Here is a 27,779-nt window from a genome sequence, read left to right as displayed (position 1 = left end):
GCTTCGGCTGATTATAAGTTACTTTTGCTGTTCAACAGTGCAAACTTTTGTTGAGGTTGTTTTATTTCCCCCATGTTGCTCAAACACTGCAACAGTGTCTTTGCACTTACTGAAAAACCTGTGCCTTGCCTCATGTGAGTTCATGCTCTGAACCGATTTATGAGTCGCAGGAGAAACAGAAACCTCACTTATCTTAAAGGGCCAGCCAAAGGGGTGCGGGATTAAACGCCTTCTGGCACTTTTATGTAACGCAATAATGAGCCAATGTATAGAAAAAAACAACAACTCAGATTTCTTTTTTTTTTTTTGGTATCTTAAAGGAGGCACATTTGCATTTTTATTTACAATTTAAGTGTTTAATAACATGCCTATGATATGCTTTAATGAAAACATCAAAAGTGCTCAAACAATGTATTTTCACTTGTGGAGGCAGCACTTCATACATTTGTCAATGGATCTGTGTATGTGGAGCATGCAGCAGTCACATCGACAAGACAAAAACATAATAATAATACTCCAGCAATGCTTCCAACTTCACTAAATAATCAAGAAACAATAAGATCCAACAAAACTCAATGCAGTTCTACTTACCTTTTACACAGTGTAGTCCAGGAGTTGTTCAAAAATGGCGTATTTTCACCCAGCCTAGCTAGCTGCCAAGTCATAGGTGAAGAAGCTCATTTGGGGGAAACATTATGGAAATCCATTAACATTAATAAAAATAAAACAGAATAGAGAATTTGAGCATATATTGTACAAAAAGTCCTTGCTCTCGCAAGATGAATTCTCGCTGTATTTGTGAGTTAAACTCTGGAGAATACATCTTGTACTTTGTTTTTTTGTTTTTGTTTATCACATATCCATCTGGTTATTGCCAGGTTAACAAAAACTAATGCTAAAGAGAACAGCAAACATGAGGGAGTTGTCTGGATAGTAGTCAATGTTTTCCTCCAGGCATGCCACTTTTTTTGCTACCACTTGTAAACATTGACAGCGCCCTCCTGTGGTCGAAAGTGGCAACTGAAGATGGTTTACAAACAACAGATGCAGGTTTGAAAGTGTTGACGTTGCACATTATGTGCCGTTTACTGTTAAAAATCTCAAGTGTTTTGTACACTTTCAACAAAGCATCACATAAAAAAAAAAAAAAGTACAAATGTGTTAAATTTCTTCCTCCACAACAGAAAGTGCAATTACATTGCAATTAAAAATACAATGTACAGAAACACAATGAAAATGCCTAGTGATCTACAGTACAGATTAAATAGTGACATATAAATATGTTTGAAGCATCTTATATGACCTTAAAGGGATTTTTGTTGTTTTTCTTTGGTTACTTTTAGTTCCTTCATATAAGAGGTTGAAAAACCTGTGAGGAAACAAGCGTTTTTCAGATATCCCTCAAAAATGCCGAAGCCAAACGGAAAACTTGGCATCAATCCCACATTGCATTTTTCACAGAACCCACTTGACCCTGACATGCCCTTCAGGGGTCTATTTTGTCCATCCCATTCCATGTTTGTTCCTTTTATAAAGAAGTGAGGTAAAAAATTTTGTTAAAAAAATTAAATAAAATCTGACCATTATACAGTGATAGTAAATAGAGAAAGTCCATGTAACTTGTCGGAAATTTTAACTTTTTCAACTACAGGGCTCTCTGTCCAGATTACTCAGTACAACATGGTTAAAGCAACACTAGTTGAGATCCTGCGCAATTGCCTTGAACTGCATTTTACGCAGAACCCAACCAAAGCAGGATTATTGCTGGAAAAATTCGACAAAAAATGCCAGCGCTTTGGACTGTGACAACTGCTTTCAACAACAGAAAATCAACAAAACGCAACAAAAGTCGGACAAATGTCTGCTTTTTTTTTTTTTTTTTTTTTAGAAGCACGTGTCCCAACTCTTGATACTACCTCAAAATCTGCAAAAGTTCTGGGTCAATTCCATGTTAGTGTCCTTTATATAAAACCAGGTAAGACTGAAACACTTGTGCTTTTAAATGCGTGTTATGACTCTGACACTACCTAACAAGGTCTAAAGTTGCTGAGTCGATTTCATCCCTTTACATAAAAGAGCGACTTGGAAAATTCCTCGTTTTACAGGCAACAATAAAGTGATCACCGGTAAATAACTTGTGTAAGTTCACGATTGGGTTCAAGAGAGGGTTATAGCGTCTTTTACCATCTTTACGACCAGAACAAAAAGTTCCAATAAACGGAATGAATTCACAGCTGGAGGCCAGGCTGGCTTACATAATACTACTGTCGATACTGAGGGTGTAAGTCAGACGGTTTTCTGCGTCAGTCTCCATTTAGTCCCCACATATGTGAAGTGGTCACCCGATTGTAAACAACGCTTCCTACTCCACCTTCCAGATCGCGATCTTCCCATCGTGCTTGGCGGCGCCGCTGAGAACGTAGCGGTCCTCGGCTGAGCACAGCGCCGTAACCTTGTCGCTGTGGCCGTGGAGCTCCTTGAGGACCAGCCGGCGGTCCACGTCCAGTATGTAGATCTTCCCTTTGGTGGAGGAGCGGCCAATTCCGCCAACCCACACCTACAGAGGCGAGAAGCCGTTTTGTGTTACTGCCTAGATCACAGGTCTGCAACCTGTGGCTCTTTAGTCCCTCTCCAGTGGCTCTCGGAAAAAAATAGTAGAAATTATTATATGATATATAATGATTACATAAAAAAAATGAATAATTAAATATTAAAAAAATGTCAGTGTCCAAATTTTTAAGTTGTCAGCAAAAGGGAGGTGTAAGCTTGATGAAAAAGCTTTTCAAAAGTTGCCTAAACACGCCTCATGTAACCATAACATGTCCAATAACAAAAGAAGAAAAGCATAAAATTACCATCAATGCCTTTGGAATTGCCAAAAAAAAAAAAAAGTCAGAAAATTGATTTTTTTAAAAGGCAGAAAAGAAAACGATCAAAAAGCAAATATAAAATGTCCAAAAACAAAAGATGAAATCGTCAAAACTGCTGTAAAAATGTCCACGAAATTGCCAAAAATATCAGAAAATTGATAGCAAAAAATGGCAGAAAAAAAATTTCAAACTGAAAAAATTAACATATTCCATAAAATTCCAGAAAAAAATAGCCATAAACTGTCCAAAAAAGGAAGAAGACAGGAAGAAAATTACAATAAAACGTCAATAAAATTGTCAAAAATTATCAGAAAATTTATAGCAAAAAAAATGGCAGAAAAAAAAAAAAAAGTCAAAACAATACCCACAAACTGACCAAAAAAAAGGTTGGAAGAGAGAGGAAGAAAATTACCATATTCCATAAAATTGCCAAAAATTATCAGATAATTGATAGCAAAAAATGGTAGAAAAAAATGTCAATAACCATATATAGCCATAAACTGTCCAAAAAAGGAAGAATACAAGAAGAAAATTACCGTACCATAAAACGACCATAAAATTGTCAAAAATTATCTGAAAATTTATAGCAAAAAAATGGCAGAAAAAATGTAAAAAAAATTAGCCATAAACTGTCCAAAAAAAGGAAGAAGACAGGAAGAAAATTACCATAATACGTCCATAAAATTGTCAAAAATAATGCGAAAATTTATAGCAAAAAATGGCAGAAAAAAAAGTCACAAAATAGCCATAAACTTTCCAAAAAGGCAATAAAGAGAGGAAAAAAATACCATATTCCATAAAATTGCCAACAATTATCAGAAAATTGATAACAAAAAAATGGCAGAAAAAAATAGCCATAAACTGTCCAAAAAAGGAAAACGAGAGGAAGAAAATTATTTTAATATGTCCATAAAATTGCCAAAAAATGTCAGAAATCTAACAGAAAGGCAGAAAATTCTAGAAAATGAATGAAAAATGAAGTGTGAAAAATTACAAAAAATAAAAAATAAAAAATAAAAAAAGGGTAGGGGAAAATGAATCTCAAGTATTGGATGCTGCATATTTTTCTGTTATGGCACAGCTCCATTAAGCTCTTGGGCCCTCAATACATTAGACTAACACGAACACTATATTTCCTTCATCACAATGCAGCCTCAGACAGATTGTTTTTTTTAAATTTGGCTTAAAATGACTTTTTTGACAGCAAAAATTGCTGACCCCTGGCCTAGATGATCACAACTGCCAGGCATCTCCAGTGGATGAAAGGGTTCTTAATAGGGTTGAGGTCAGAGACACTAGCAGCTTCAAATAGCTGGCTTGAAATGTTTATTTAATAAAATGTTGATCATGTGATATGTGTTCACCTGATTTTTCACTTTAATCATGCAGCGACATCCAGTGCAGTCCTGTAGCGCCACTCGGTGGTAAGGCTTGGACGCATCTTTCGTGTGCCAAATGCAAACATCTCCGGAATCAGTACATATGCTCCACACCTCCTCTCTCTAACACACACAAATCCACTTTACATTATATCTTATGAGGGAAAAATGCTCAGAAATCAGGACAACTTGAAAATCAACCAAGTACAAGTGTGTTTGTGTTACCTCGGGTAACAACAGCATAGAGCTGAATGTGGCCGCAGAGCCTTTGTGTTGCTCGGGCAGGTTGAGACGATGCTTTAAAGTGCCGTTTCTCCACACCTCCATGATGCTGTCCCTCGAACCTGGAAGAAATAAGAAATAGCACGCTTTTGAATTTATTTCTTTGGTGGCTTTGAAGCAAATAAAAAGGGACACTGAGACACCTACAGCACCAGAGAGTCACGTTGTAGCTGTACACCGAGTGCAGGCGGTCACATGAGAGGCGGAAGTTCTTCTTCACCTGAGAGGTCACAGACACAGAATGGGTATTTGGCTTTGGATTTTTTGGAAGAAACAACAACTGAAAGAGACATTTCCACATTTTCTGGAATGTCCGACCGACCTGCAATGTGGAAACGTCCCACGCCATGACGGTTCCCTCTGCGCTGCAGGAGTACGCCACTTTCTGGCTGAAAGAAAAGTACAATGATGATGTGAATTATGGGCAAAAATTTACAAAAGAAATCAACTGGTAGAGGTGAAAAACCATTTTAGGGTTAGAAGCAGTGAAGCCCGACCAAGTTTAATCTAATAATGATCTAGATTGTATACTCATCATTTGAAATTAGGATTTAATGATTGGCTATTGTGATGACTGTGTGGCCACCATCCTCCACTGAGCTCAACCCTATTGAGAACCTGTGGGACCTCCATATTTTTTGTAGCACTATATTTTGAAAATAAAATAAAACTTGAAATTGTTGCTTTAGCTGCTAATTGTCTACTCTAAAGGGAGATCCCCTGATCTCAACCCAACTGAGAACCAATGGAACATATTATTTATCTTATAAATAAATTAGATTAGGCAACCAATTGATCCAGCTTTTCGTAACTATGCATTTTGAGCAAAATTCCAAAATGACTGTTGCTTCACCTGTATTTGTCCGTGTCGAGTGCGAGTCCAGTCACCTCGGACCGGTGATCCGTCAGCTGCCTGTTACAAACCATGGCCACCATGCTGATGATGTAGATGACGGAATCCTCGGAGCCCATCCACACTTGGTCTTTGTCTACGGCCAACATGCAGTTCTGAAGCAACACAATTGAAGGAATGATGAGGATTGGAATATAAACAGCTCACGGGTTTAATTTTGTCATTCCAGAAAATCCCCACTAGATGGCAATCGTGTTCTACAATTCCACCACTTGCACAATAATAGTGAAAACTGTTAATGATACACTCTTAATAAATGTAGTTCTTCATCTGTGACATTTGGAAGCAAATTAGACTTAGACTTAAATTAAAGGACACTCGGGAATTTCCCCGTACTTTTTTTTTTTTTTTTAAACAAAACTGTCCAATAACTGCCTGTGTTTATGACTGAGGAGTCATAATTTAGGTTATGTTGCAGGTCAAGTAGGCAACGAAAAATCCCAGTCATTTTTGTTTATGTCTCATTATTATTAAAACAATCCTAATAATTTTATTCAAGAAGTTTCATACAAAAAAAAAACCCTACTTGTAACATTTGATTGTACTTTTTTTCTTAATTACATTAATTAATTCAATATGACCAAGAACACAAGAGGACGGTCAAATGTGCCTTGCCACACTTTAGACTCTCCTGGTCTTAGAAATAACTCAACTGAAACACAGATGAATGATCTACTTTCCAGTTTAATGGCCTTAGTCCGCCCTGTAACAAGGCAGTTATTCAGGTATAGACCAAACAACCTCGAAAGGTTTTTATGATTTTTTGTATATACTGTACAGTATTTTGGGACACTTTCTGTGCATTTTGTATGTTTTTCTTTTTTTCTTTACCAGTCTCGCGTTGCCGACTTGACAAGTATGCGTCAGGGACCAGCTGGAGGCATCAAACACCATCACCTTGCCGTCACTCACAGACACCCACAACTGACCTGAAACAATCACAGTTATTTCATACTTTTATCACCAATATGTGACTGATTTAAGTCAACCCTCCTGTTATGTTACGTGTCAAATTTAGCCATTAAAACAATGCAGAAGAATAGCAGAAAAATGATAGTACTTCTCGTGCTGGCTTCATTTTGTTCTTTTTACTGTGCCGAAAAATGATGATTCATCAGGTCATAACTAACCCCAGTACAATTTTGGTGTAGAACAGAAACAAAGAGTTTTTGTTAGATATACTAAAAGAGGAGTGAATCACCTCAATACTGATTTAAGAGTTGTTTTTTCGTATACCAAACGTGTACACCATCACCACAGACAGACCTAACCATTTTTTAATTCTAAAAATGTCCTCTTTCATGGAAATATTTGCTAAAATACAACCCCCCGTCTTCAGCTAACGGTCAATTCCCTGTACTCAATACCCCGGAGGTGTTTATGTTTAAAAACAAGGTGGAGAAGCGAATGAGAATGTGGAGAGGAGGCACGACGTTGGCGGGAGAGAAAGGAAGCTATTTGACAGGCGAAGAGGGAGCGCTGTTGGGAAAGTGCCAGGAATTCAACTCGGTGACCTACATTCAAACGAGAGCGAGAGGAGAGGCTGACGGCCGCTCGCCTGAATGGTCACGTTTGTTCTTTTCACCCACGCAGATGGCAACGAGGCGACAGGAAGAACTGAGTCGCTGAGTCAGCCTGCCACCAGAAGGACATCTTAAGTGGCGCCACATGCTCGCAAAGTAATCAGATACCCACTTGTATCACCATTGAGTTTTTCGTTTTATTATGCAGTTCTTTAACCTTTGCTTCTTTTTGAAGACTGATGACGTTTTACTGGCACTTCACTCTGTAGGCCATTATATTATTATAGGCCAGAAACGTTCCAGAGAGTGGCCTTATGATTAATCGGCTGTTGCTTGCACGCCTAGTAAGGCATGTTATGCTTGCTTCTTTCGTAAACTAAGAATATGTATGGGCTAGTGTGACCTGCTCAATTTAGGGCTTTGCAAATTAAAAAATATAATATTATATAAAAATATATATCAACATATTAGACAGAAGAAAAATGGGGTTAAAAAAAGACTAGCAAAAAAACATTTTATCCATTTCTTTGGTATATTTTGCAAATCATTTCTCAATTTTCTTACAAAATGGTTCAATTTGAACCAACATCATAACAGGAGATTGACAGTAGTATGAAGTTAAAAAAAATAATAAAAAAATCTCCATGTGTTTCTTTGTAAGGTAAACATGTTCATGGGTCAATGTGACACGCAACATGTTTAGTAAATTAAATTACTACCATCTTTGGAAACTCAAAAATGCTTTTAAATATGGATGAATAAAAATAAGAAAAATAAGGACAGAGGAAGAAGTTTTAGTCTATTTCCTAAAAATAACATTCATGTAATCAAGACAAGAGGTGTTTATTTTTAAAAACAAGGTGGTGTATAGTCATTTTAGACTGTTAAAATCAAAATGAAAATATCTAATAAAAAGACGAGGATTTCATCCTATTTTTAATATTTAAAGAACACAACCAGAAGATACAGTCAGATGAGGGGCCGAATGCACACAGCTCCATGCTCCTGGCTGCAATGTTTGTATAAGCAATATTTGCTTTTGAAATATTGTCTTAACATCCACCCGCCCATTAAGCGTGTTCTTGCAGAGGACACCACAAGAGTTTCGGATTGTTTATGGGTGTCTTTATGACTAATCGACTTCTTGATGACACAGAGTCACCGGTGGAGGGAGCATCCACGTGCGATGTGGAAAGGTCAGAAGTGTTTAATTTCGGTTACCTGGCGTGTAGAGAAGAACGTCAATGGCACGAGGCTCGGCGAGTTCCAGACAAGGGTTAATCTTGTGCTTGAGCGTCTCGGCGGTCGTCCTGGGAACCATCATCGGCACTAGAGACACACAAACAATGCATTACAAAAAGAATAAGAATGCAGACTTGTGGAAGGAAACCTGAGAGGGAAAAACTGGTACAATTTGGATCGAGACTTCAGCAATCTGTATTCAAATCATGTTTATTATTTCCTCTGTCGATGGCATTTTGTTTTGGGTCTACCTTCCATCTTGATGCGGTCAAAGTGAGCCAGCTTGGAGGCGGCGTACGTGGCCTTACTGCTCTGAAGGCTGCCCACTACCGCGTCCATCAGCAAGGCATTGGTCAGGGCCTGCTGCATGTACTGGGGGTCCTGGAACCAAAAAAACACTGGTTGAACTGTTTGTTACAATTACCTGGAAACGTTTTGCGTGTAAACATAAAGCCTCCTTTTTCGGAAATGAAGGATGCAGAAATTTTGATGCCATTAGCCAGAAGTTGAGCATTTGAACAGGGGCGTGTAGACTTTTCATATCCACTGCACATTTTTATATTTTACAAAGTAAATCCTCAATCAGTTTGTTATAGTATATAGACACTCCCTCATTCGGTGCTACCTTGTGCTGGTCGGCCATGTCACGTCCAGCCCACATCTCTTTGACCATCAAGTTCCAGAGTTCCGTCTCCGTCTTCAAATTGGCCTCAAAGGCCTCCTTCCTGCCTCGAATGCGCAGCTTCAAGCTGGGGATTCGCAGGAGCAAGAAAGGAGCCGAGGACACTTTGACCTCCTGCCGGGAAGATCGGAAGAAGTTAAGTGTGTGGCATGTTAACTGCATCCTAACCTTTCTTCTTTTACCTCTAAATCCCTGTATTGTGCCACCTCCACGTAGCCGGGCCGCCCGTCGGTAAGCAGGAAAAGCCGCCGCTGGGTCATGGCGATCTTGCCCACACCGCGGCTGGTTTTAACCGAGGAGGACAGTTTGAAGACACACTCGCTGGGTTCAATGTGCTCCAACACAGATGCAGGCAAGCATACCTAAAATAATAAAAAATACAACTTGTGTCATTGCAGTACATCTCCCTTATACCTGCAATTTGTAGATGCAAATTTCAATTTGTCTTGTATTATATAACCATGTTTTCCAGTGCAAATTTTCATCCAGGTCTAGCAGAAACTATACATTTTCACTTAAAAAAAATAAATAAATAAATAAAAACATTACGATTGTGAAAACTCGCAAAAATAAGATTAACTTTTAAGAAGAAAACTTTAAATTTTCAGAAAAGTCTATTCCCGAGTCACGAGTAACATTTTTACCAGTGATTTCATTGCCGCCTACATGAAAATGCCATTTTGGATTAGCGCAGCCATAATGCATAATAAAGCATTTTTCAGATGCTATTTCCACCTGCTTGTTACTGGACCACTGATAAACTGTGTCCAAATCAGATTGGATTAAGTCTCTGACATCATCATAATGACTGAAATTAATAACCCTAAAGTTTAGCATCATCCATAAAAATATTAACATTAACGCAAAGACTTTGGAATACTGAAATCTAATCATTAATGAAAGTAAGAAAACGCTGAGGACCAAGTATGGATCCTTGAGGCACACCAGATGTGACTTCAGTTAATTCAGAATTTGAATCTCCAACTGTCACAAACTGTTCCCACCCAGAGGTACGCCTAGAGCCATAAAGGGGACATAATATGGCTATGTAAAAAATGTTGGCTCTCTGGCGTGCCTGTTCACCATCATGTGTGAAATTAAACAACCTATAAAATCTTTTGGTTGCTGCCTATTTCCAAAACAGTGTCTGTGAGTGAGCCATTCTGGCTTTTCATTCCTTTATTTCACCAGGTAAAAAAACATTGAGATTAAAAATAAAAAATAAATCTCTTTTCCAAGAGTGACCGGGCCACGGTGGCAACAAAAACAATTTTTTAATAATTACATAAATAAATACAGATTAATAAATAATAGCTATAGCAATAAATTTGCTAAATTGGCAACAACGACACCTCTGTAATTCTCTGTCCTTTGTATAGTTTGACCCAAAAAATACAGACCATTTGTTAAGACACCTGGGAAGCTTTTCAATTGCAAAAAATACAAACGTTATACAGTTTGTCTCCTTAGGTTCATGGATACATGGATACCTCTTGTGCCTCAGCCTCAGTTTCTTTCCAGATGGTGTAGAAAACACGAAACAGCTCGGGGCCAACCTGCTTCTGATGCCCTGAAATGAACAACATTATGAACCAAGCAGTAGTTAACATCCTAAAGATAAATTCCGGTACAAAAAGCAATCAGTTGTATCTTAATGGGCCATCCAAAAAAAAAAAAAACAGAACACAAAGAGAGATGACAAAGAGGAAAAGAGTTACAGCGAGGTTTAATTATTTCTGGCTCTCCCCTGCTAGAATAATATTTACAGTCTCCAGGTCTTTCTTATCTCGTATTCGCGCCTTGTGCTAATCACACAGGAATGCCGTCAGGTCACAGTGCCAACTCTTTACAATGTGCAAAACACCCCTGAGCATTTCTTGTGTAATGTAGTGTAAAGAAAACCATCCACTGGGAGTGGACTTCAGAGTCTCTTATTATAGAGATGACTACTGTAGATTTATCATGGCAGTTGCGATTGGCATCCACAGGTCCTGTATTAAGGCTCCCTTTCTTAAAAAATGCGAGCAAATCATTAACCTGAGGAAGTTATGTGTGCTGTGGTAGAAACTCCTTGAGAGCTTGTGGGAGACATTTTACAACACAAATAGTTGATTGAGGCATTTATTTTACCTACAGTTACTTCATTAAAGAGTGCATCTGTCTACTGGATGGCAACTGATTGGATAGTATTGTCCATACTGGGGGACAAATGAGATTCATTTCTGCCTCACTTACCAACAGTGAGCGCATCAAAAAGCCTGTAAATGGTCCCCTGGTCTTTTACCATCCCGGATTCCTGGACGCACTTGACAAACTCATCCAGCTGCATGTACTTTTTCGGCAGCTGGAAGCGTTTTACGGTGCCTTCCTCGTGCTTGCTGTCGTGGCGCTCGCGCTCCTGGTCCCGTTTGAGGCGGATGATGAGACGTTTTAGTTCTGGCCGTCTGTCCGCCTGCAACAAATTAACAGGTCACTTATTATTAAATTATGCTAATTTCCACAAATCTGCCAGTGATTTCGCAATCCATTCTGAATTTTTAGTTCACTGTGATGTAACTAATTTACATTATACCAATCTCAAGGCCAGACTTTCTCCGACCAAGACTTGGAAACAAGGCTGGGTGAATAACCAAACAGTAAGCAGAGCTGCAGTGTTAGCAGGAATTAGCATTAGCTAATTGCTTAGCTTAGCACAACTCAAATAGTATTCCTGTTTGGTGATGTCTTCCCTACGTGCACTGATTAAACAAATTGACAAAGCATAATATGGCAGCTTGGCCATGAAGTGCTTCTTCCACGAGTGAAAATACAAAACAATGCTTTTGCTATGGCATTAAGAGTGATTGCTTTTGTGTAAAAAAAAAAAAGCAAAAAAATAAAGACCTGCAAACGATCAGCTTCCGGCAGCGAGTCCACCAGAGATTTAACCATCTGCAAAGGAAAGATGTCGGAGTCTGTCTTATAAAGACTCTGGAAGTCCTCTAACGCGTCCAGACGTCTGTTTGACACCGTGTTGACCAAGCCACGCAGGTAATGATACCTGGACAAAAGAGGAAGCCAACAGAATTACAAACATGTCAACTAAATCCTGCGCGTTTCCTTATTACCTGGCCAGCAGAGCAGATTCATCAGGAGGAGTTGCGCTGATGACCTTGCCCAGGTTCGCAACCATTTCCGAATAATAGTTTTGGACATAATGATACGCCAAAGGAGGGGGGAATTCGGGAAGACGGAAAACCTTCACAGCTTTCTGAGGAACCTTCAACCCTGGAACGAGATCAAACTCATCAGTTGAGTTGCCAACATCTTTCTCATCTGCCCACGCACACACCAATGTCGGGGGTCATCTTCCGGAGAGAAGCCGGCCGGACGGGGCTGATGGCAGTGAGAGATTCGTGGACCGATTGGTCCAGGTTGGGCATGCTGGCTCCCAGGCGCTTGCTCAGTCGGTTGTCCGGGCTGGCGTAGCTGTTGTAGCCGTTGCGGGACAGCTCGGACATGGGCGGACGCCGGGGCGAATCCGTCACAACGCGATTCCTGCAGAGTGACGACGATGGCGGTCAAATGTGCTTTAATGAATGCTGCATGACATAATCATTTTTTTTAAATACATATTTTGTTATACATTATTGTTTTTATTTTAAAGAGTATTTTATCACCCAATTTCAAAAACAATATACCTCAGAGGAACTCTTATGAAAAATATAAAAGGGCCCCTGATGGAGAAGAAAAAAAAAAGAAAAAGCTCCCTAGCTCGAGAACCTCCTCAGCACCACCCACGTGGTCTTATCTACAACATACAGTCAGGAAGTTGACCAAAAGCTCAACTGACTAAACATTTTCAAGAAATGGAATCTAAAATTGGATTTTTGAACAGTAAGCAGGGCACACGCACGTCTCCCGTGCCTGTCTGTGACACTGAGAAGCGATAATTATGTGCAGAGTTTCTAATTGCAACGGCGTTATGGTTGCTTGGTCCCACGGTGTTCGGATCACGGCAGAACATGAACAGACTGTACCTGTGTGCGAGGTTGCGCGTGTTCTGCTCCATGCGGCTGAAGCTGTCCTGTTTCCTGTTGAGCCTGTCTCGCAGGAATGAGTGAAAGATGTGAGTCTCTAAAACCTGAGGGCAGAACACAACAGACGCACACAAAAATTAAAAATCAGCGAGGGTCAGTGCTTGCAATTAAGCGTTGATGTGACGTTCTTGTGTGTTTCATAGTGTACCTTCTTGTAAAAGGGCTGATCCGCGGGCTCCCTGGTCCTCAAAAACTCCTCACTGTTAAAAACTCGGTGCTCATGGTTTAGAAAGTCCTGGACCCCTCTGATAGAAGACACGTGACGGACATTTTAGGACTCCAAATCAAAATGGCGTAATACATTCTCTTACTTTGGATATAAAACTCCAACTAGAAGTAGATCAGCATCAACTTGTAATAGGGATTACAATTTGTAATCATAATTAATGGCATGACTTCAATAGTTAACTCACTATTAATCGCAAATTTTACATCTGTTCTAAATGCACAATATACAATTTTTTTACAAGTTATTTTTTTTTCCCTAAGTTTCATACTCTTATTAACGTAAAAGTGGAAAAACATGTTAATTGACTAGAAATATGGGTGCATCTTTTAGTCATTGATAAAGTAATTTCATAATAATTCATAGGATTTAGTTAAAATTAAAAAGATGCACTCTACTGTTAAAAAACAAACAAAAAAAAAACAAGTGTGATATTGATTTGCGTTGAGGTCATTTTTCTGCCACTACACACACTGCATAATTGCATTTGAGAGACATTGGTGACATCACAGTGCATTTTTCTTTTCATATTAAGAGCTATTTAATCTTTAACATGAAGTAAATTGTGAAATTCTGCACATTTATACAATTGTAATGGACAAATAGACTTTAATTTATGACTGCTAAATGTTGATGTGGACTTGTCTGCTACATTATGACGGCAGTACAGGCTTTCTAAGTAAGGGGTGTTTATTAAAATGAATCGTGCGTTAAAAAATTTGTGGAGTTAAAGGAACTCTAAATTAACCCACTAATTTTGACAACCCTAGTAATTACCCAGAATAAAACCAAGACCGACTTATAGACATGCCTGAAGATGTTGACCAGCAGCTCCAGGCATATATTTTGTATCTGCTTGTTGAGTCGCCTCTGCCAGACTCGCCGCTGAGCTTGCAGGCCGATGGCGTCGGTGGCCGATCCCAGGTGACACAGCTCCAAGTCATAGTGAAGCTGGAGCGACTCAGCTCTGAACACGGGCCCACACGAAAGACATTTTAGAATCAAGTAGTAGTTGTACCTTCGCATGTCAACATGTTGTTACCTTGAAATAAAACAATCGGCTGCGGTGAGAGGAATCGTGGCAAGGTCGATGACCTCAGCCCAGGATGATTGAATGTTACCATCGTCAATATTCACCAGGATGAGATCTTCGGTCTCCTGGAATTAGACAGTCAAAAATTAATGTCACAATAAAGCTCCCACGTGGCCTGGATGACACGTGTATCCTCACCGCAGCCACTTCTTCAAAGTGACTGATGTGGCAGCCCATCAGGAAGGCCGTGGGCGCCATCAGGAAGTCCAGCATTCCTCGAGACAGCACGGGAACGTACGGGTGCTGCCAGCTGAGAGGCTGCATTGAAACGGGAAAAGAAGATAAGAGATTGAGATTGGGAAAAATCATTTCCTCAAGACGGCGCTGGCGCGACGTTACCAACCTGCAGGTAGAGCAAGAGGCACTCGGCAACCAGAGTGAGTCTGGCCCAGTCGGATGAGAAGAAGACCAGCCGTTGTTCTTGGAGGAGGCAGGACAAAATCTATAAACATTTTTAAAAAAGTACAACAGGGATGTTTGTTTTTAGGTTGAACTTGTTTCATTAGAATTATATATGATAGCCTAACTTACTCATAATTCACCCTGTTTCATCTTTGTAGGTCAAAAATTATTCTGCCCATCGCTAGCTTTCCCAGGGGAGTGCTACGCTAAAAGGTCGAATTCCGGCCACTCCAGTGTAAACAAACACACGCCAGTCTACTTTTCATGTTGCGCAATCGTAGCGTTAAAAAAAGGAAAGCCGGACGTCCAGGAGTGTTACCTGGAGGAGTGTTGCGTACGAGAAACACAGCAAAGGCAGGTGCAAGTCCACGTCGATGATGGAGCCGTCCTGGTCCTCCCTGGATGGAAGAACCACCAGGAGGGGACGGAGGCTAAAGGACTGACACACACAGACAGATAGAGTATGGAGAAGAATCTAGCAACATGCACAATTTGCTTAAAAAAAAAAAAAAATTAAAAAAACAACAACTTTGAACTCTGTTGCTAACCAAAACAGGAGCACACATAAAGCGTCTTTCAGTGTGGAGTTTCGTTGACATCCTGTCTCAGTTTTGGGGTGGGGGAATAACAAATAAATCCACCACTCCCCAAGACTATACTCAGAAATACATCAAATGTGAGTAAAGATGAGTTTTCTGACCACGTTTAGTTGTCCAGGAGGCGGTAAAGGGACGAGGGACAACTTGGCGGAGAACTCCTTCATGGTTTCCGTAAAGTCGGCTTGCCTCCCTGGACGCAACTGGGCTAGCAAACTAAACGAGTGGAAAGAACACGCATCAATTGGTCGCCTTTGAAAAATGTGAACGCTCCAAAGGATTACCATGACAAGCAGTCCCTCAAGGCGTTGTAGTAGGGGAACTTGGAGATGACGCACACGGCGAAGGGCGTGAAAAGTCGGCATTTGGATGAAATCCACCGATGACCGTTCTGCATGGCAGCGTCCTGGCAGGACTGGAGAAAGAGCCAGTCAGAAACGATGACGTGAAAACACAAAACTGGTCTTGGAAAAAGCATCTACCGGTACTGATCTGTAGTACTGTGCCACAACTCCATGAGTTCGATTCCCCAACAGGTCGGTAAAAACCAGGAAGTGATACGCATCTTCTCTCTGCTCAATGGCCAACTGAAGACCACCTGACCAAAAGAAATAACAAATGATACTCAACGTGCAATTTCTGGAAATTGCGTGTGAATGCTTGAAGCTGAATGCTAATATCTGAATGCTTTATAATAATAATAATAATAATAATAATGATGATGATGATAATAATAATAATAATAATAATAATAATAATAATAATAATAATAATAATAATGTGACATTACATTATATATAATGGATGTTAAATCATTACACAAAGGTTATATGAAATTGAAGTCAGACTGAACCCATGCCACACTGTGTATTTCTATTGAATAGTGTGTCTGTCGTTTAATCAATTTTCACAAATCTATTTAGAATTAAGTGAGTAATTCAACTTATTTTTTCAATATGGCTCTGGTTGATCTCTTATACTCTGCAGCCACCTGCTGGCCGTTTGTGTAATAACTACCATTTCTTCAACCTCCTGTATGCTCTCGCATAAAAAAATAAATATAAAATGAAGAAAAAAACTAAAAAACGTATAAATACGTCTTTGGGACACTTAAAACATTTAAAATAGAACATATTTATACATTTTTGGGAGGACATGAGTTAAATATAATGGATGTTAAATCATTCCACAGACTATTGTATGAAATTGAAGTCGGACTAAAGCCATGGCACACTGCGTATTTATATTGAATAATTTGGTATAATACAGAAAGCTGTCGTTGATGCTGAATGTTATGTGTTAAATCATTTAAGCTCTTCACCAACTGCGCCACTGCAGCAGTATCAAACACCTGGCAATGAAGGTAAGATGTGGAATGAGAAAAATATGGGCACGATTGGTGTGAATTTTTGTAGAAAGTTCAAATTGGAACGGTGAAAATCTAATGTATCAAGGAGTTGAATGAGGACGAAAAAATGAGGAGAATAATAAAAATCAAGAATCCGAAGACCATAAGTGTGAATGAATAAATACATATTTTCAGTATTCACACAAATATTATAGTTTACAAAAAAAAACAATAACAAGCCAAGAATCAGACAGCCGTACCTGGAAAACAGAGCTGGGGCAACGCGATGAGGTCCAGATCCTTCGGGACGCTGATGTCCTCCGTTGCTGAGGATGTCTCCGAATGATTGGCGGCTTCTCCGTTACGCGTGGAGTCCGGCGCACGGTCCCGCCTCTTCTACATGAGCGGTCAATAGATTGTAAACATTTAAAAAAAAAAAAATAATGTGTCCACAGCGTCGAACATTATGAAATACCTTCTTGATGAAGCTTCTCCGCCGCTGCACACGGCTAAAGGATGGACCAATCACGTGACTGGAATTGGTCTCCTTGGAGACAAAAGGCGGGATATGGACCTGCAGGACCTCTGCATCCAGAAGGGGAAATTCCAAAAACTTATTTTGTTGATGAAGCTGGTCAAAAAAAATAGAATGCATTAAAAATGGAGACAGCAGAGAAATATTGTACTTTCACAAAAAAAAATATATTTTTCTATCATCTATGAATACCTGATATACGTCTCTGAGCTTGTCACTGGAGGCTCCAACCACCACACATGCCTCCAACAGTCCCGAGGGTAGTTCCGCCATTTCCACATATGAACTGAAAGCAACATAATGACGGTGGGATGAGCGCTGATGACATCACAGTCATAGTGAGCCAACAGACCACCCTGAATGTGCGCGAAATGTGACTAACTCAAGTTTCCAGTAACGTGTGTGCATGAGTGCTTCCAAAACAAACCAATTAAAAGCCAGCAAAATGACCCCATGGTGTGATGACACACGTTTCTGTATAAATATACATCCCTTTGTGAAACTTCCTCCAGATTAACTCAAAGACAGAGACAGTATTTTTAGGCAAGGTTTGACATGTCAAGGTGACCAAGGAACTATTTTTTTCCTACTTTCCAACACTGTGTGTTTGACATCTGAGACTCCACTGTATCCTCTGTGTCGTGTGCAGTGTAAGGCAGCTTGGCGTTTCCATATTAGCCAAACATCTGACTTGAATTACAGCTACAAGCAAAACTCACTTTAACACACATCAGTCTTTCTTCCCTCTTCGTTATTCTCATCCCAAAATACTTCTTTATCTTCTGTCTCATCCCTCACCTTCAAAAAGTGTTTCTCTTTCGCCCATTCCGGCCTCCAGTTGAGTGTGTCATGGAAACGTACGCTTAATTAAATCACCCCCTACGAGGTTTGTTAAAAGTGTTTGTGGGAACAAGACATCAAAAGACAAACCCTTAACAAAATGCAGATGTGATTCTGAAACTAATAGTGCTTAGTTGCTGACGCCAGCAAGTGGTAAAGAGCAGCTGGTCCAAAATGTCGCGGCTCGAGTGCTGACTAGGACGAGAAGAGATGATATTTGACTGCCACATAAGGAGGAAAATAGGATAATAAAACCTTCCTCTTTGGTAAAAGGTTATGGTCAGGACTGATTTTTAAGTCAGGATTGACTCAAGACAGTTACATAACAGTAACATCTCATTTTTCTCTGTGACGATGATAGCCTCATTTTTTGTTGTTGTATTTCTGTGAATAAGGGAAGTTACAACAATCCTTGTTTCTTGAGTTTACTTCTAAGACGCTGGACAACTAGTTACCATGCACATTTTTAGCAGTTTTACCGCCTCATAGGCTCTTTCGTTTAAAAAAACAAAAAACAAAACTCACCAATAGCAAGGAAGCTGAGCATAGTAGGAGTGACGAGGACAAAACAAGTCTGGCCTCATATTTTCTCATCAGGTGTTTGAAAGAACTGAAACAACACTGGAAACAAGCTGTAGAAGCCCCACATGGAAGTGGCGGCCGAAGCGAAAGCGGATTTAAAAACCCTCCTGTTATGTCACATTTCAAATTAGGAAATACTTCAGCTGATTTTTCCAGATATTAGTATTTACAATTTGGTTTAATCGTCATTATTTGAAGTACAGTCAGCTCCTATTTGACCTATACTCATTATTATTGTAACTTTCTGTTTATTTGCCATGCATACACAGTATGATTGGGCTTAGTTTTGACCAGGGTCACATTTATCCTCATAACAATTGTTGAACAAATTGGATTAAAATCACGTCTGACATTAATGTATGGATGATTCAACTCATCAACAGTGCAGGAATTGGCCTCTAACGTGCAGATCTGGATCTCAAGGCACTCCCTGAACTCTGTATGACTTCTGTGTTATGTCAAGCACCCCAAAATCAGTCAATCAAACAACTGCATATATTATAGCATACTTGATAATCATTCATGTTATATTTTCACAACTTGAATCACGACACAGAGCAGAAATTGGAAAAACTTTTTTTTTTGCTTGTAAAAATTATTGGTTATTCATTCACCACATGATTAGAAATGTTATTTGTTTAATGGAAATTACTTCAATTGTATCTTTAAAAAAGCTCTACTGTATATAAAACAAAATTAGTAGGATGTCTTTGCATTAATGTATACATAAAATAAGCACATGAGCACATTTAACGTTGAGAGGTTTCTCCAAGTTTAGAATTACTGACTTGGTAAAAGTTATTTTTCTTTATTTAGTCCGCAAATCAACGATAGGACTGACTAGTCGTGTAGTCTTCTGGCAGGTTAGTTGGCACGAGTGGCGCCTCGTTAACGACGTAAAAATAAAACACTTACCTTCAATTAAACTTTTCCACAGTCAAGCTGCAATTTCCACAAAGTCCTGCGGCCATTTCGACATCTTCGAGGGCGAGAGCGACCCAAACGTTGGCAGTTGGCACAGCAGCAGCAGTTTGTTGCGTTCACACGCTGGACTGACTGAATTTAGTGAAGTGACGCAAACGTACAAAAAAAAAAAAAAAAAAAGTTTTGCCCGCGCGAATTGTGAAACTCGCTGTAATGTAACATGTACATCCGGGTGGGCGTTTCAACATTAAAATAACTTCCTGTTTCGTTCCACGGACAAAAGGCAGCCAAACGGTGCAATGGCGCCACCTGCTGTAGCTGAGTGTATACATACATACATACATACATTATATATACATATATATCCATCCATTTTCTTGACCGCTTACTCCTCACAAGGGTCGCGGGGGGGGGTGCTGGCGCCTATCTCAGCTGGCTCTGGGCAGTAGGCGGGGGACACCCTGGACTGGTTGCCAGCCAATCGCAGGGCATATATATATATATATATATATGTATATGTTCGAACGTGAGCACGTTCACTTACGGACACTATCAAACGGAGACTCTTTTTACACTGCCCCCTGATGACATTATTGTGATACACCTAATTTATGACTGATATTCACCAGCAATAAATAACATTGTGTAAACCTAACAAAATAATTCACATTGACAATTTTTTTATTCAGCAGCACATTAATTTTTTCATTCATCCATGCTCAGGCACTCAAATAGTGGCATTAAATTGTTGTTTTTTAAAAATGACATTTCCAGCATTAAAACGTCAAATTGACCAGCAACTCTATTGATTCCTTGATACATTTGTTTAAGCACATACTGTATATTTGATTTATTTATTTTTTTCATGCTTGTGGCACAAGTGGTAGAGTGGTGCGTGTCTATGCCAGTGTGACGAAGGTGGCGTCGGTGGTGACGCCGCAGTTGTTGTCTTTGGTGGACATGAGGATGTAGCCGTCGTTGCCCCAATAGGTGGACCACGAGTTCTTTACTAACCAGTACGGTTCCCCGTTTAAGGTGCCGTATCCCACGGCGAGCACGGCGTGGTCCAGCGAGTCTGTTGTGTTGCCTTATTTAAAAAAAATAAAATAAAATTGTAGTTTATTTGAATTGTATTTTTTATTTTGGCGGGTTCAAGAAATACATAATTGTATTGCCGTACCGCAGGCGGGCTCGTAGTAGACGCCGTGGCTGTAGAAGACGAAGGATCTGTGCCCGGCGTCGATGCTGACGGCCACGGGGCCGTTCTTGAACAGCGCCAACCTCAGCGCCTGGGCGTCGCCCGACGTCACGTTGGTGTAGCTGTGGACGTGCGCCGTCAGCTGCGACGCGTTGGCGTGGCAAAAGCCGTTCTGTGTGCACAAAAGAGCATTTAACACGTGGAGGCGCTTTTTTTTTTTTTTTTTTTCCACATTTTCAATGCATTTAATGTTTTTCTTTTGCTTTTCAAGGCCCCCAGGTTATGTTGTACACAAAAAAAGCAGAATTATGCAATATAAGGGGAAAAAAATCCTATTGTTTTGTAATATATAACATCACTGCTCTTATTCACATTTACGAGGAGCTTTTTTGAATGAATACATGTAATGGTAAAAAAAATAAAAATAAAAACCTTGATTATAACGTGTTAGTAGTCATTTATAAACATTGTATCTTGCAAATCAAATTTTGTAAAGTTTATTTTAAAATTATATCCATTAAGTTTTTAAAGGGATACTTGACTCATTGAGCCATTTTCAGCAGTAAAAAGTTCATATTTTTCCATAATGAATGTGGTAACTTCATTATTTTTCATGTACAATTCGTACCTTTAAGAAGTATTTTTTTCCTACTTGCTGTGGACCGATGATGACATCACCTGTGCTGAGGAACTCAGTAACAACCAATCATGGCTCATTTTGCTGACCAACCACAGAAAACAGGTGAGCCATGATTGGTCATTACCTTCTTCCTCAGCACAGGTGGTGTCATCATCAATTGACAGCAAGTAGAAAAAAATACTTTTTAAAGGTACTAATTGTACATGAAAAATAATTATGTTCCCACATTAATTATAGACAAAATATGAACTTTTTACAGCTGAAAATGGCTCAATGAGTCAAGTATCTCTTTATCTATTTGTTTAAAAATTTAATTAATAAATAACAGTTAGATTAATTAAAATGTTTTTTTTTTTTACGTTAAGAACTGTATTGTAATATTTACAATATTTGCTCGATAGAACTCCATAAAAATGGACATCATAAAATATTTATAAAAGTAGTAGAATCAATGACAATAGTGTACTAACTGAATAACGTTCCAACAATTACATTTCCAATTTTTTTTTAACTCTTTTATTTTTAATTCAAAATCTTTTAATTTAAATTGTATATTATTTTTCCACCCATATTTATAGTAGCCTATCCAGATCTACTGAGTACATACTATCAATATCTTAATATTACTTTTATAGTTATTCGTAATTTGATGTCGTGGAATCACATAATAAAAAAATGATAAATACATTATTATGTTAAGGAATTTAATTGATTTTTGGGAATATTTTTTTAGATACAGCATACGACTAATGTGAAGAAGAAAGTACAAAGTCGATTATGTGTAGTTCTCATTCAAAAGTGCCATCAAGTGGGATCAGTCGCAGTTTTTATGAAGGATGCCCGTTATCCCACCATGCCCATATAAGGTCCGTAGGTGTCAACGGTGGCGATGCCGCCGTGTTTCATGATCCACTCGTACGCTCGCCACTCCTCGCCGCCGTCGCAGCCGTTGTTGCCGAAGCCCCACGTGCAGTCCACCAGCATCTGCTGGGAGAGCACCTGCAGGGAACCCGTCTGGCACAAGAAGAGAGAGAGAGAAAAAACAAAAACAAAAAAAAGTATTGGAATATGTGAGAAAACTGCATTTGCTGTTTTTTTTTTTGTTTTTTTTTTTTTTTTGTTCCAGTCACCTTCAAGAAGAGAGCGCCCTCTAAAGCACCAGTGGTGGCAAAGCTCCAGCAGGAGCCACAAATGGCCTGGTCCTTCACTGGCGTCACGGCGCCTGGAAATGAAAAATCAAAAGTTCATGAGTTAAAAAAATAAATAAATAAATAAATAAATAAATAAACTTTCATGTGATATGTACCGTAAAGGCGCCAGTCGAGCGACTCGGGGACTTTGACTCCTTTGTATAAGTCGGTCGGGAAGGGGCGTCCTCGGTTGGGGGTCTTTCTGCTCCGGCGCCCCCTCATGGTGGCCATCTCCGCCATGGTGCGATCGGACAGGGAGTTGAGGGCCAGCGTGAAGGAGAGTCCCGCTCTGTTCTTGGAGTGGACGTATCTACGAGGAGAATGGAACACAAATACAATCTTTCAAAATCAACACTGGCTACAGTCAAACTGGAGAAGAGAAAAAAACAAAAGGCTTAAGAAATAAACATATTAGAAATGATTAGATTATTATTATTATTATTATTATTATTATTATTACACATTAGAAATAACAGATAGTTCAAGCTTTTTCATTGCATTGGATATTTTTGAATTTCATGTCTCATTTTTGTCAAATATTTTTGAATTTTTTCTAATAATTCTATTATTATATTATTATTATTATTATTATTACACATTAGAAATATAACAGATAATTAAATTTTTTTCATTGCATTGTATATTTTTGAATTTCATGTCTCATTTTTGTCAAATATTTTCGGAATGTTTCTATTATTATTATAATAATGCTAATTATTTTTATTACACATTAGAAATAAAACAGATAATTCAAGTTTTTTCATTGCATTGGATATTTTTGAATTTCATGTCTCAGTTTTGTTAAATATTTTTGTATTTTTTCTAATATTGATATTATTATTATTATTATATTACTACATTTTTAATGTATTATTATTATTCTTATTACTATTATTATTTCTAATGTATAATAATAATAATAATAATAATAATAATAATAATAATAAATTAGAAAAAATACAAAAATATTTTACAGAAACGAGAGATGAAATTCAAAAATATCATATGCAATGAAAATACTTTGAATTATCTATTACATTTCTAATGTATAATAATAATGATAATAATAATATTAATAGTATTTTTTTATATATTTATTTTAAATAAATGTTTTTTCTCTTCTCCAGTGCGACAGTACCCAGTATTAATTTTTAAAGATTGTGAATTATTATATTTCTAATTGATTCTAACAATAATAATAATAATAATAATAATAATAATAATAATAATAATAATAATAATAATAATAGAAATATTAGGGAAAAAAAATTGTAAACATTGACACAAACGAGACATGAAATTCAAAAATAACCAATGCAATGAAAAAAATGTTATTGGACAAATATAAAACTAAAACTAATGTTCTCGTTTGAAAGGGCGATCCACACGGCACTCACCTGAGATTGTGGAGAAAGGCGTGCTCCCTCGCCTCGTGCTCCCTCTGGTCGCTGTACTGACGCTGAAACTTCTCTTTGAAATGGTCGAAGATGCGCCGCGAGTGGCCCGAAGACGACGTGTGGATGAGATCTTTCATGGGATTGGCCAACATGTGATGCTCCACTCCTGGGCCGGGGAATCCTCCGCAGCTCATACCTGTCCGACATGTTTTTTTTTTTTGTTTTCTTATATTGCCATCATTATGTTTGATTTATTTCGTTGCCGTTTGATGGCAAACCTTCAGGGAGGGAGAAAACTACGGGGTCCACGTTGGAGGAGAAGTCCTTGTAGTCCACCAGGTATTTGTCAAAATGGGAGCCCAGCAGAGTGTTGTAGCCCATCATCTCGTAGTGCAGCGGCGTGGCCGGATCCGCCCGGCCGTCGGCGCGCTTTTCCGAGCGGGTCACCCACAGCGTGTAGGTGTTTTTCTTGTAGCCTACGGTGGTCACATTCTGCCACACTTCGCAAAGGGCGCCGCCATAGTACTCCATCCTTAGGAACTGTGGTGGAAATGGATTTTTTAAAATTCTTTTACGTTTTTTTTTTCTCCATGGACTAAATTTTATGAACAAATATATGGAATATGACTTGTAAAAAATATGATCAAGACCTGAAAGCCCTGCACATCAGGCAAGGCGGCTTGCGTGGCGACGGGTTCGTCTTTGGTTCCGTTGACTTGGAAGCACTTCATCACGTTCAACTCCTCCTCGGTGGTCTCGGGCGTGATCTTATAGGAGGCCCCCCACGGCTGCTCGGCCCCCAGCTGGTATGTTGATACTTGTCCTGGTGGAATACACGAGGAACGGTAGAAATTTGACTCTCAGAGTTGGATTAAATGTTGTACCAGGTCATACATAGTAGCTTTGTTTTAAAAAAAAAAAAAAACAATAAAATAAAAAACATTTATCTGACGATTTCTTTTTAAAAATCATTTTTACATAATTTTATCATTTTGTTAAAGTGGACAAAAATGTGGTAGATGACAAGACTGTTTACGTGGCAAGTAACAACCTTTTGATCGCTATCATCACTCTGAACCCTTAAATATAAAAAGATAAACTCAAACTATTTTTTTTTTTAATTCTTGAAATAAATGTCAGCTATATAGTAAATTAATGCAATTATTCTAATCAATTAAAATATAGACAAGTATAATCTACATTCAAAACGGCATATTTAAATAATTGATATTACTTAATAAAAAAATAAACAAATACAACACTGAAAATACATCTTTAATAAACCAAAATCTTTTCACAAACTATTACATTAGAAAAATAAAAAAAAACTTTTCTATAATTTCTTTGCCACTATTTGTGGTATTTTTCTGTATCATTCAGCCAATAATATGTATTTTTAATCTCTTTAATTTACTGTGTATAAATCATAATGGCCTCAACTGTACAGGATTGTCTCGGAAAATTTGAATATTGTGATAAAGTCCTTTATTTTCTATAATGCAATTAAAAAACAAAAATGTCATACATTCTGGATTCACTTGGAAACACTTGCAGGTGTTTCGAGTTAATTAGACGATTCAAGTGATTAGTTGAATAGCCGACTAGTATACTTTTTCATGATATATTTTGAGATATTTGAGTTTTGTTTAAGCTGTAAGCCATAATCAGCAATATTAAAATAATAAAAGGCTTGCAATATTTCAGTTGATTTGTAATGAATCCAGAATGTATGACATTTTTGTTTTTTAATTGCATTCCAGAAAATAATGGACTTTATCACAATATTCAAATTTTCTGAGACAGTCCTGTATATAGAGCTGGAAAGAGACACCTCATGAAATAGAATATTGCTGCAGCAAGCATCTTAAACTATTTTTCCTTTTCATGTAAACAACAACGATAAGAAGAAAAAAAAAAAGATAAGCTAAATACACAAAACGGTGTGCATTTCGCCACACGCTCATGTAAACGGAACAAGGTCACGTGAGCGTGCAAGACGATGAGCAGAAGAGTGTTTCTGTTCTGCTCCGCTCGCCCAAATGTGCTACGGTGGCTTCTCAAGTTTCACATCCCATCCAGTATGGAGAAACAGAATGAAGAAGGACTTCTCACCATGATAGTAGTCTATGCGGCTCGACTTTGCCTTCAGGTCGAACCAGGCCTCAAAGGGCTCCTTGATCTCAGCATAAGGCAAAGAAATCACTCCTGTAAAGTCACGTCAAATCATTCTTTATTGTGGACACATGACATTATTTACATAAAAATAAAAATAAAAAAACACTGTAAAGACACACCTTTGTGAGATAAAGTGGTGATGACAAAAGCAAATAGTGAATGGTTTTGCTCACCTTTCACGTGAGAAGCTGTCCCGAAATCAGGAAGGGAAGGCAGCACTTTTGCTTCAGAGCCTGCAAAGATAAACAGTTTTTTTTCTTTTTTAGACAAAAAGATTTAATACATTGAAAGTGACTCTAAGTATGTGTGTACTACTACATTTGCATTGCATTAAACGCCAATACGATTAACTTAATCTTGTTTTCATTCATTCTAGAGCAGAATAGCAAGAATTAATTTCTCGTGTAAACAATTAGCCAACCGTCACCCACTTCACTATTCTCATTGTGGTTTGTGTCAGTTCATGTTGGGCAATGACTGACTGACACACAAATACTATGTGCCGAATTAAAGTACACATTCTACAGGCAATTTAGAATGTAAATCATATTGATAACTATATCATTTTTTGGTACAATGGGAATCAAACTTTAAATTAACAGTTTTCTAAACGGGCTGTGGTGTGGGATTTGATTTTTTTTCTTCCATAAATCAATGAGCTCTGCTGTTAATGCAAAAACATAAATGACTTTAAATCAATTAATCATAACGTTGATTGCCATGAAATAACTACAAGTTACAGTACAATACTTTCGATTAAAAAGAGAAAATGTTAGCTTCTTTATAACACAAAGCACACGTGAGCCTTACCGAAGACGGTCCACAGCAGAACGGCTGCGACGAACCACGTTCGTGTCATGTTCTGAATACTGAATTAAAATATTTGATTAAAAACACAAACTACATTAAAGCAAAACGCATCGCTGTATAAACCGTGTGACTCACTTCAACACGTAAACAATAACTTAGCTTTAATGGACATTTCTTTCCCCTCCAATTAACGGAGAGTCCGGAAGTGTAGTGCCCAATCAGAAGCAGAGAGGGAGGGCTTTTGTTGGGCGTCATGTGATTTTTACTCATGTGATCAAGCAGTCCTTTACTGACCTAAAACGAAAATAAATACTATGTTTCTATTTATTTATAAAATAAACTCATCTTAAAATATAAGAAAATGAAACAAAATATAGCCACACATTATGGCGATTGTCACAAAAAATACATTTATGTGCCTTTTAATAATACGTTTGTAATTTATTTTTTTAACGTCATTTGATGAGTTTTCTGACCTGTTGCTTATTGTTGACTTGCAGCTTTTTGATTTTCTTGCTGTGATGTATTTGTAACCCGTGGTTACTTCTACTGGATACCAGAATATCCTAGTATAAACCAAGTAGATACTTAATATGTACATGTACATTGTAATACAAAATACACCATAAAAATCGCCTGTGGAGTGAAAACGATGACGCACATGTTTATTGCTTATTATTTTTGCATTAAACATGAACAACAAATGCAAGAATACAGGCATATAAATATATAACAATCTGCACTACAGGGTGCTACTTGAGCATATGTATATATATATATATATATATATATATATATATATATATATATATATATATATATATATATATATATATATATATATATATATATA

At 38.2% G+C, this 27,779-nt stretch overlaps 2 protein-coding genes across 2 annotated transcripts; both read right to left on the bottom strand.

Annotated features, from left to right (window-relative positions):
* Nucleotides 1–1,051: 1,051 nt before the first annotated feature.
* On the bottom strand, nucleotides 1,052–19,699 carry dennd3a (DENN/MADD domain containing 3a). The gene is made up of 30 exons (XM_077507377.1): nucleotides 19,508–19,699; nucleotides 17,363–17,456; nucleotides 17,111–17,266; nucleotides 16,896–17,031; nucleotides 15,770–15,885; nucleotides 15,572–15,702; nucleotides 15,392–15,503; nucleotides 15,011–15,130; nucleotides 14,633–14,731; nucleotides 14,428–14,547; nucleotides 14,239–14,354; nucleotides 14,008–14,163; nucleotides 13,119–13,215; nucleotides 12,911–13,014; nucleotides 12,223–12,428; nucleotides 11,999–12,158; nucleotides 11,775–11,931; nucleotides 11,127–11,343; nucleotides 10,382–10,461; nucleotides 9,074–9,253; nucleotides 8,835–9,005; nucleotides 8,461–8,590; nucleotides 8,189–8,296; nucleotides 6,276–6,373; nucleotides 5,385–5,539; nucleotides 4,854–4,920; nucleotides 4,679–4,751; nucleotides 4,475–4,593; nucleotides 4,235–4,372; nucleotides 1,052–2,557 (listed from the first exon to the last, which is right to left on the bottom strand). Exons 2-30 carry the CDS (start codon nucleotides 17,441–17,443, stop codon nucleotides 2,363–2,365), a joined length of 3,798 nt encoding a protein of 1,265 aa, XP_077363503.1. The 5' UTR covers nucleotides 17,444–17,456; nucleotides 19,508–19,699; the 3' UTR covers nucleotides 1,052–2,362.
* A 480-nt stretch (nucleotides 19,700–20,179) lies between these two features.
* LOC144007252 (digestive cysteine proteinase 2) lies at nucleotides 20,180–27,127 on the bottom strand. The gene is made up of 11 exons (XM_077506700.1): nucleotides 26,927–27,127; nucleotides 26,290–26,349; nucleotides 26,054–26,146; nucleotides 24,592–24,764; nucleotides 24,220–24,481; nucleotides 23,942–24,137; nucleotides 22,661–22,854; nucleotides 22,485–22,576; nucleotides 22,207–22,368; nucleotides 20,697–20,886; nucleotides 20,180–20,603 (listed from the first exon to the last, which is right to left on the bottom strand). Exons 1-11 carry the CDS (start codon nucleotides 26,973–26,975, stop codon nucleotides 20,416–20,418), a joined length of 1,659 nt encoding a protein of 552 aa, XP_077362826.1. The 5' UTR covers nucleotides 26,976–27,127; the 3' UTR covers nucleotides 20,180–20,415.
* Between the last annotated feature and the right edge of the window lie 652 nt (nucleotides 27,128–27,779).

Source organism: Festucalex cinctus, chromosome 19 (assembly GCF_051991245.1).
Source record: "Festucalex cinctus isolate MCC-2025b chromosome 19, RoL_Fcin_1.0, whole genome shotgun sequence".
Classification (NCBI taxonomy): domain Eukaryota; kingdom Metazoa; phylum Chordata; class Actinopteri; order Syngnathiformes; family Syngnathidae; genus Festucalex; species Festucalex cinctus.
The sequence above is the reverse complement of the archived record's forward strand: the minus strand, read 5'-3'. Positions and strand labels throughout refer to the sequence as shown.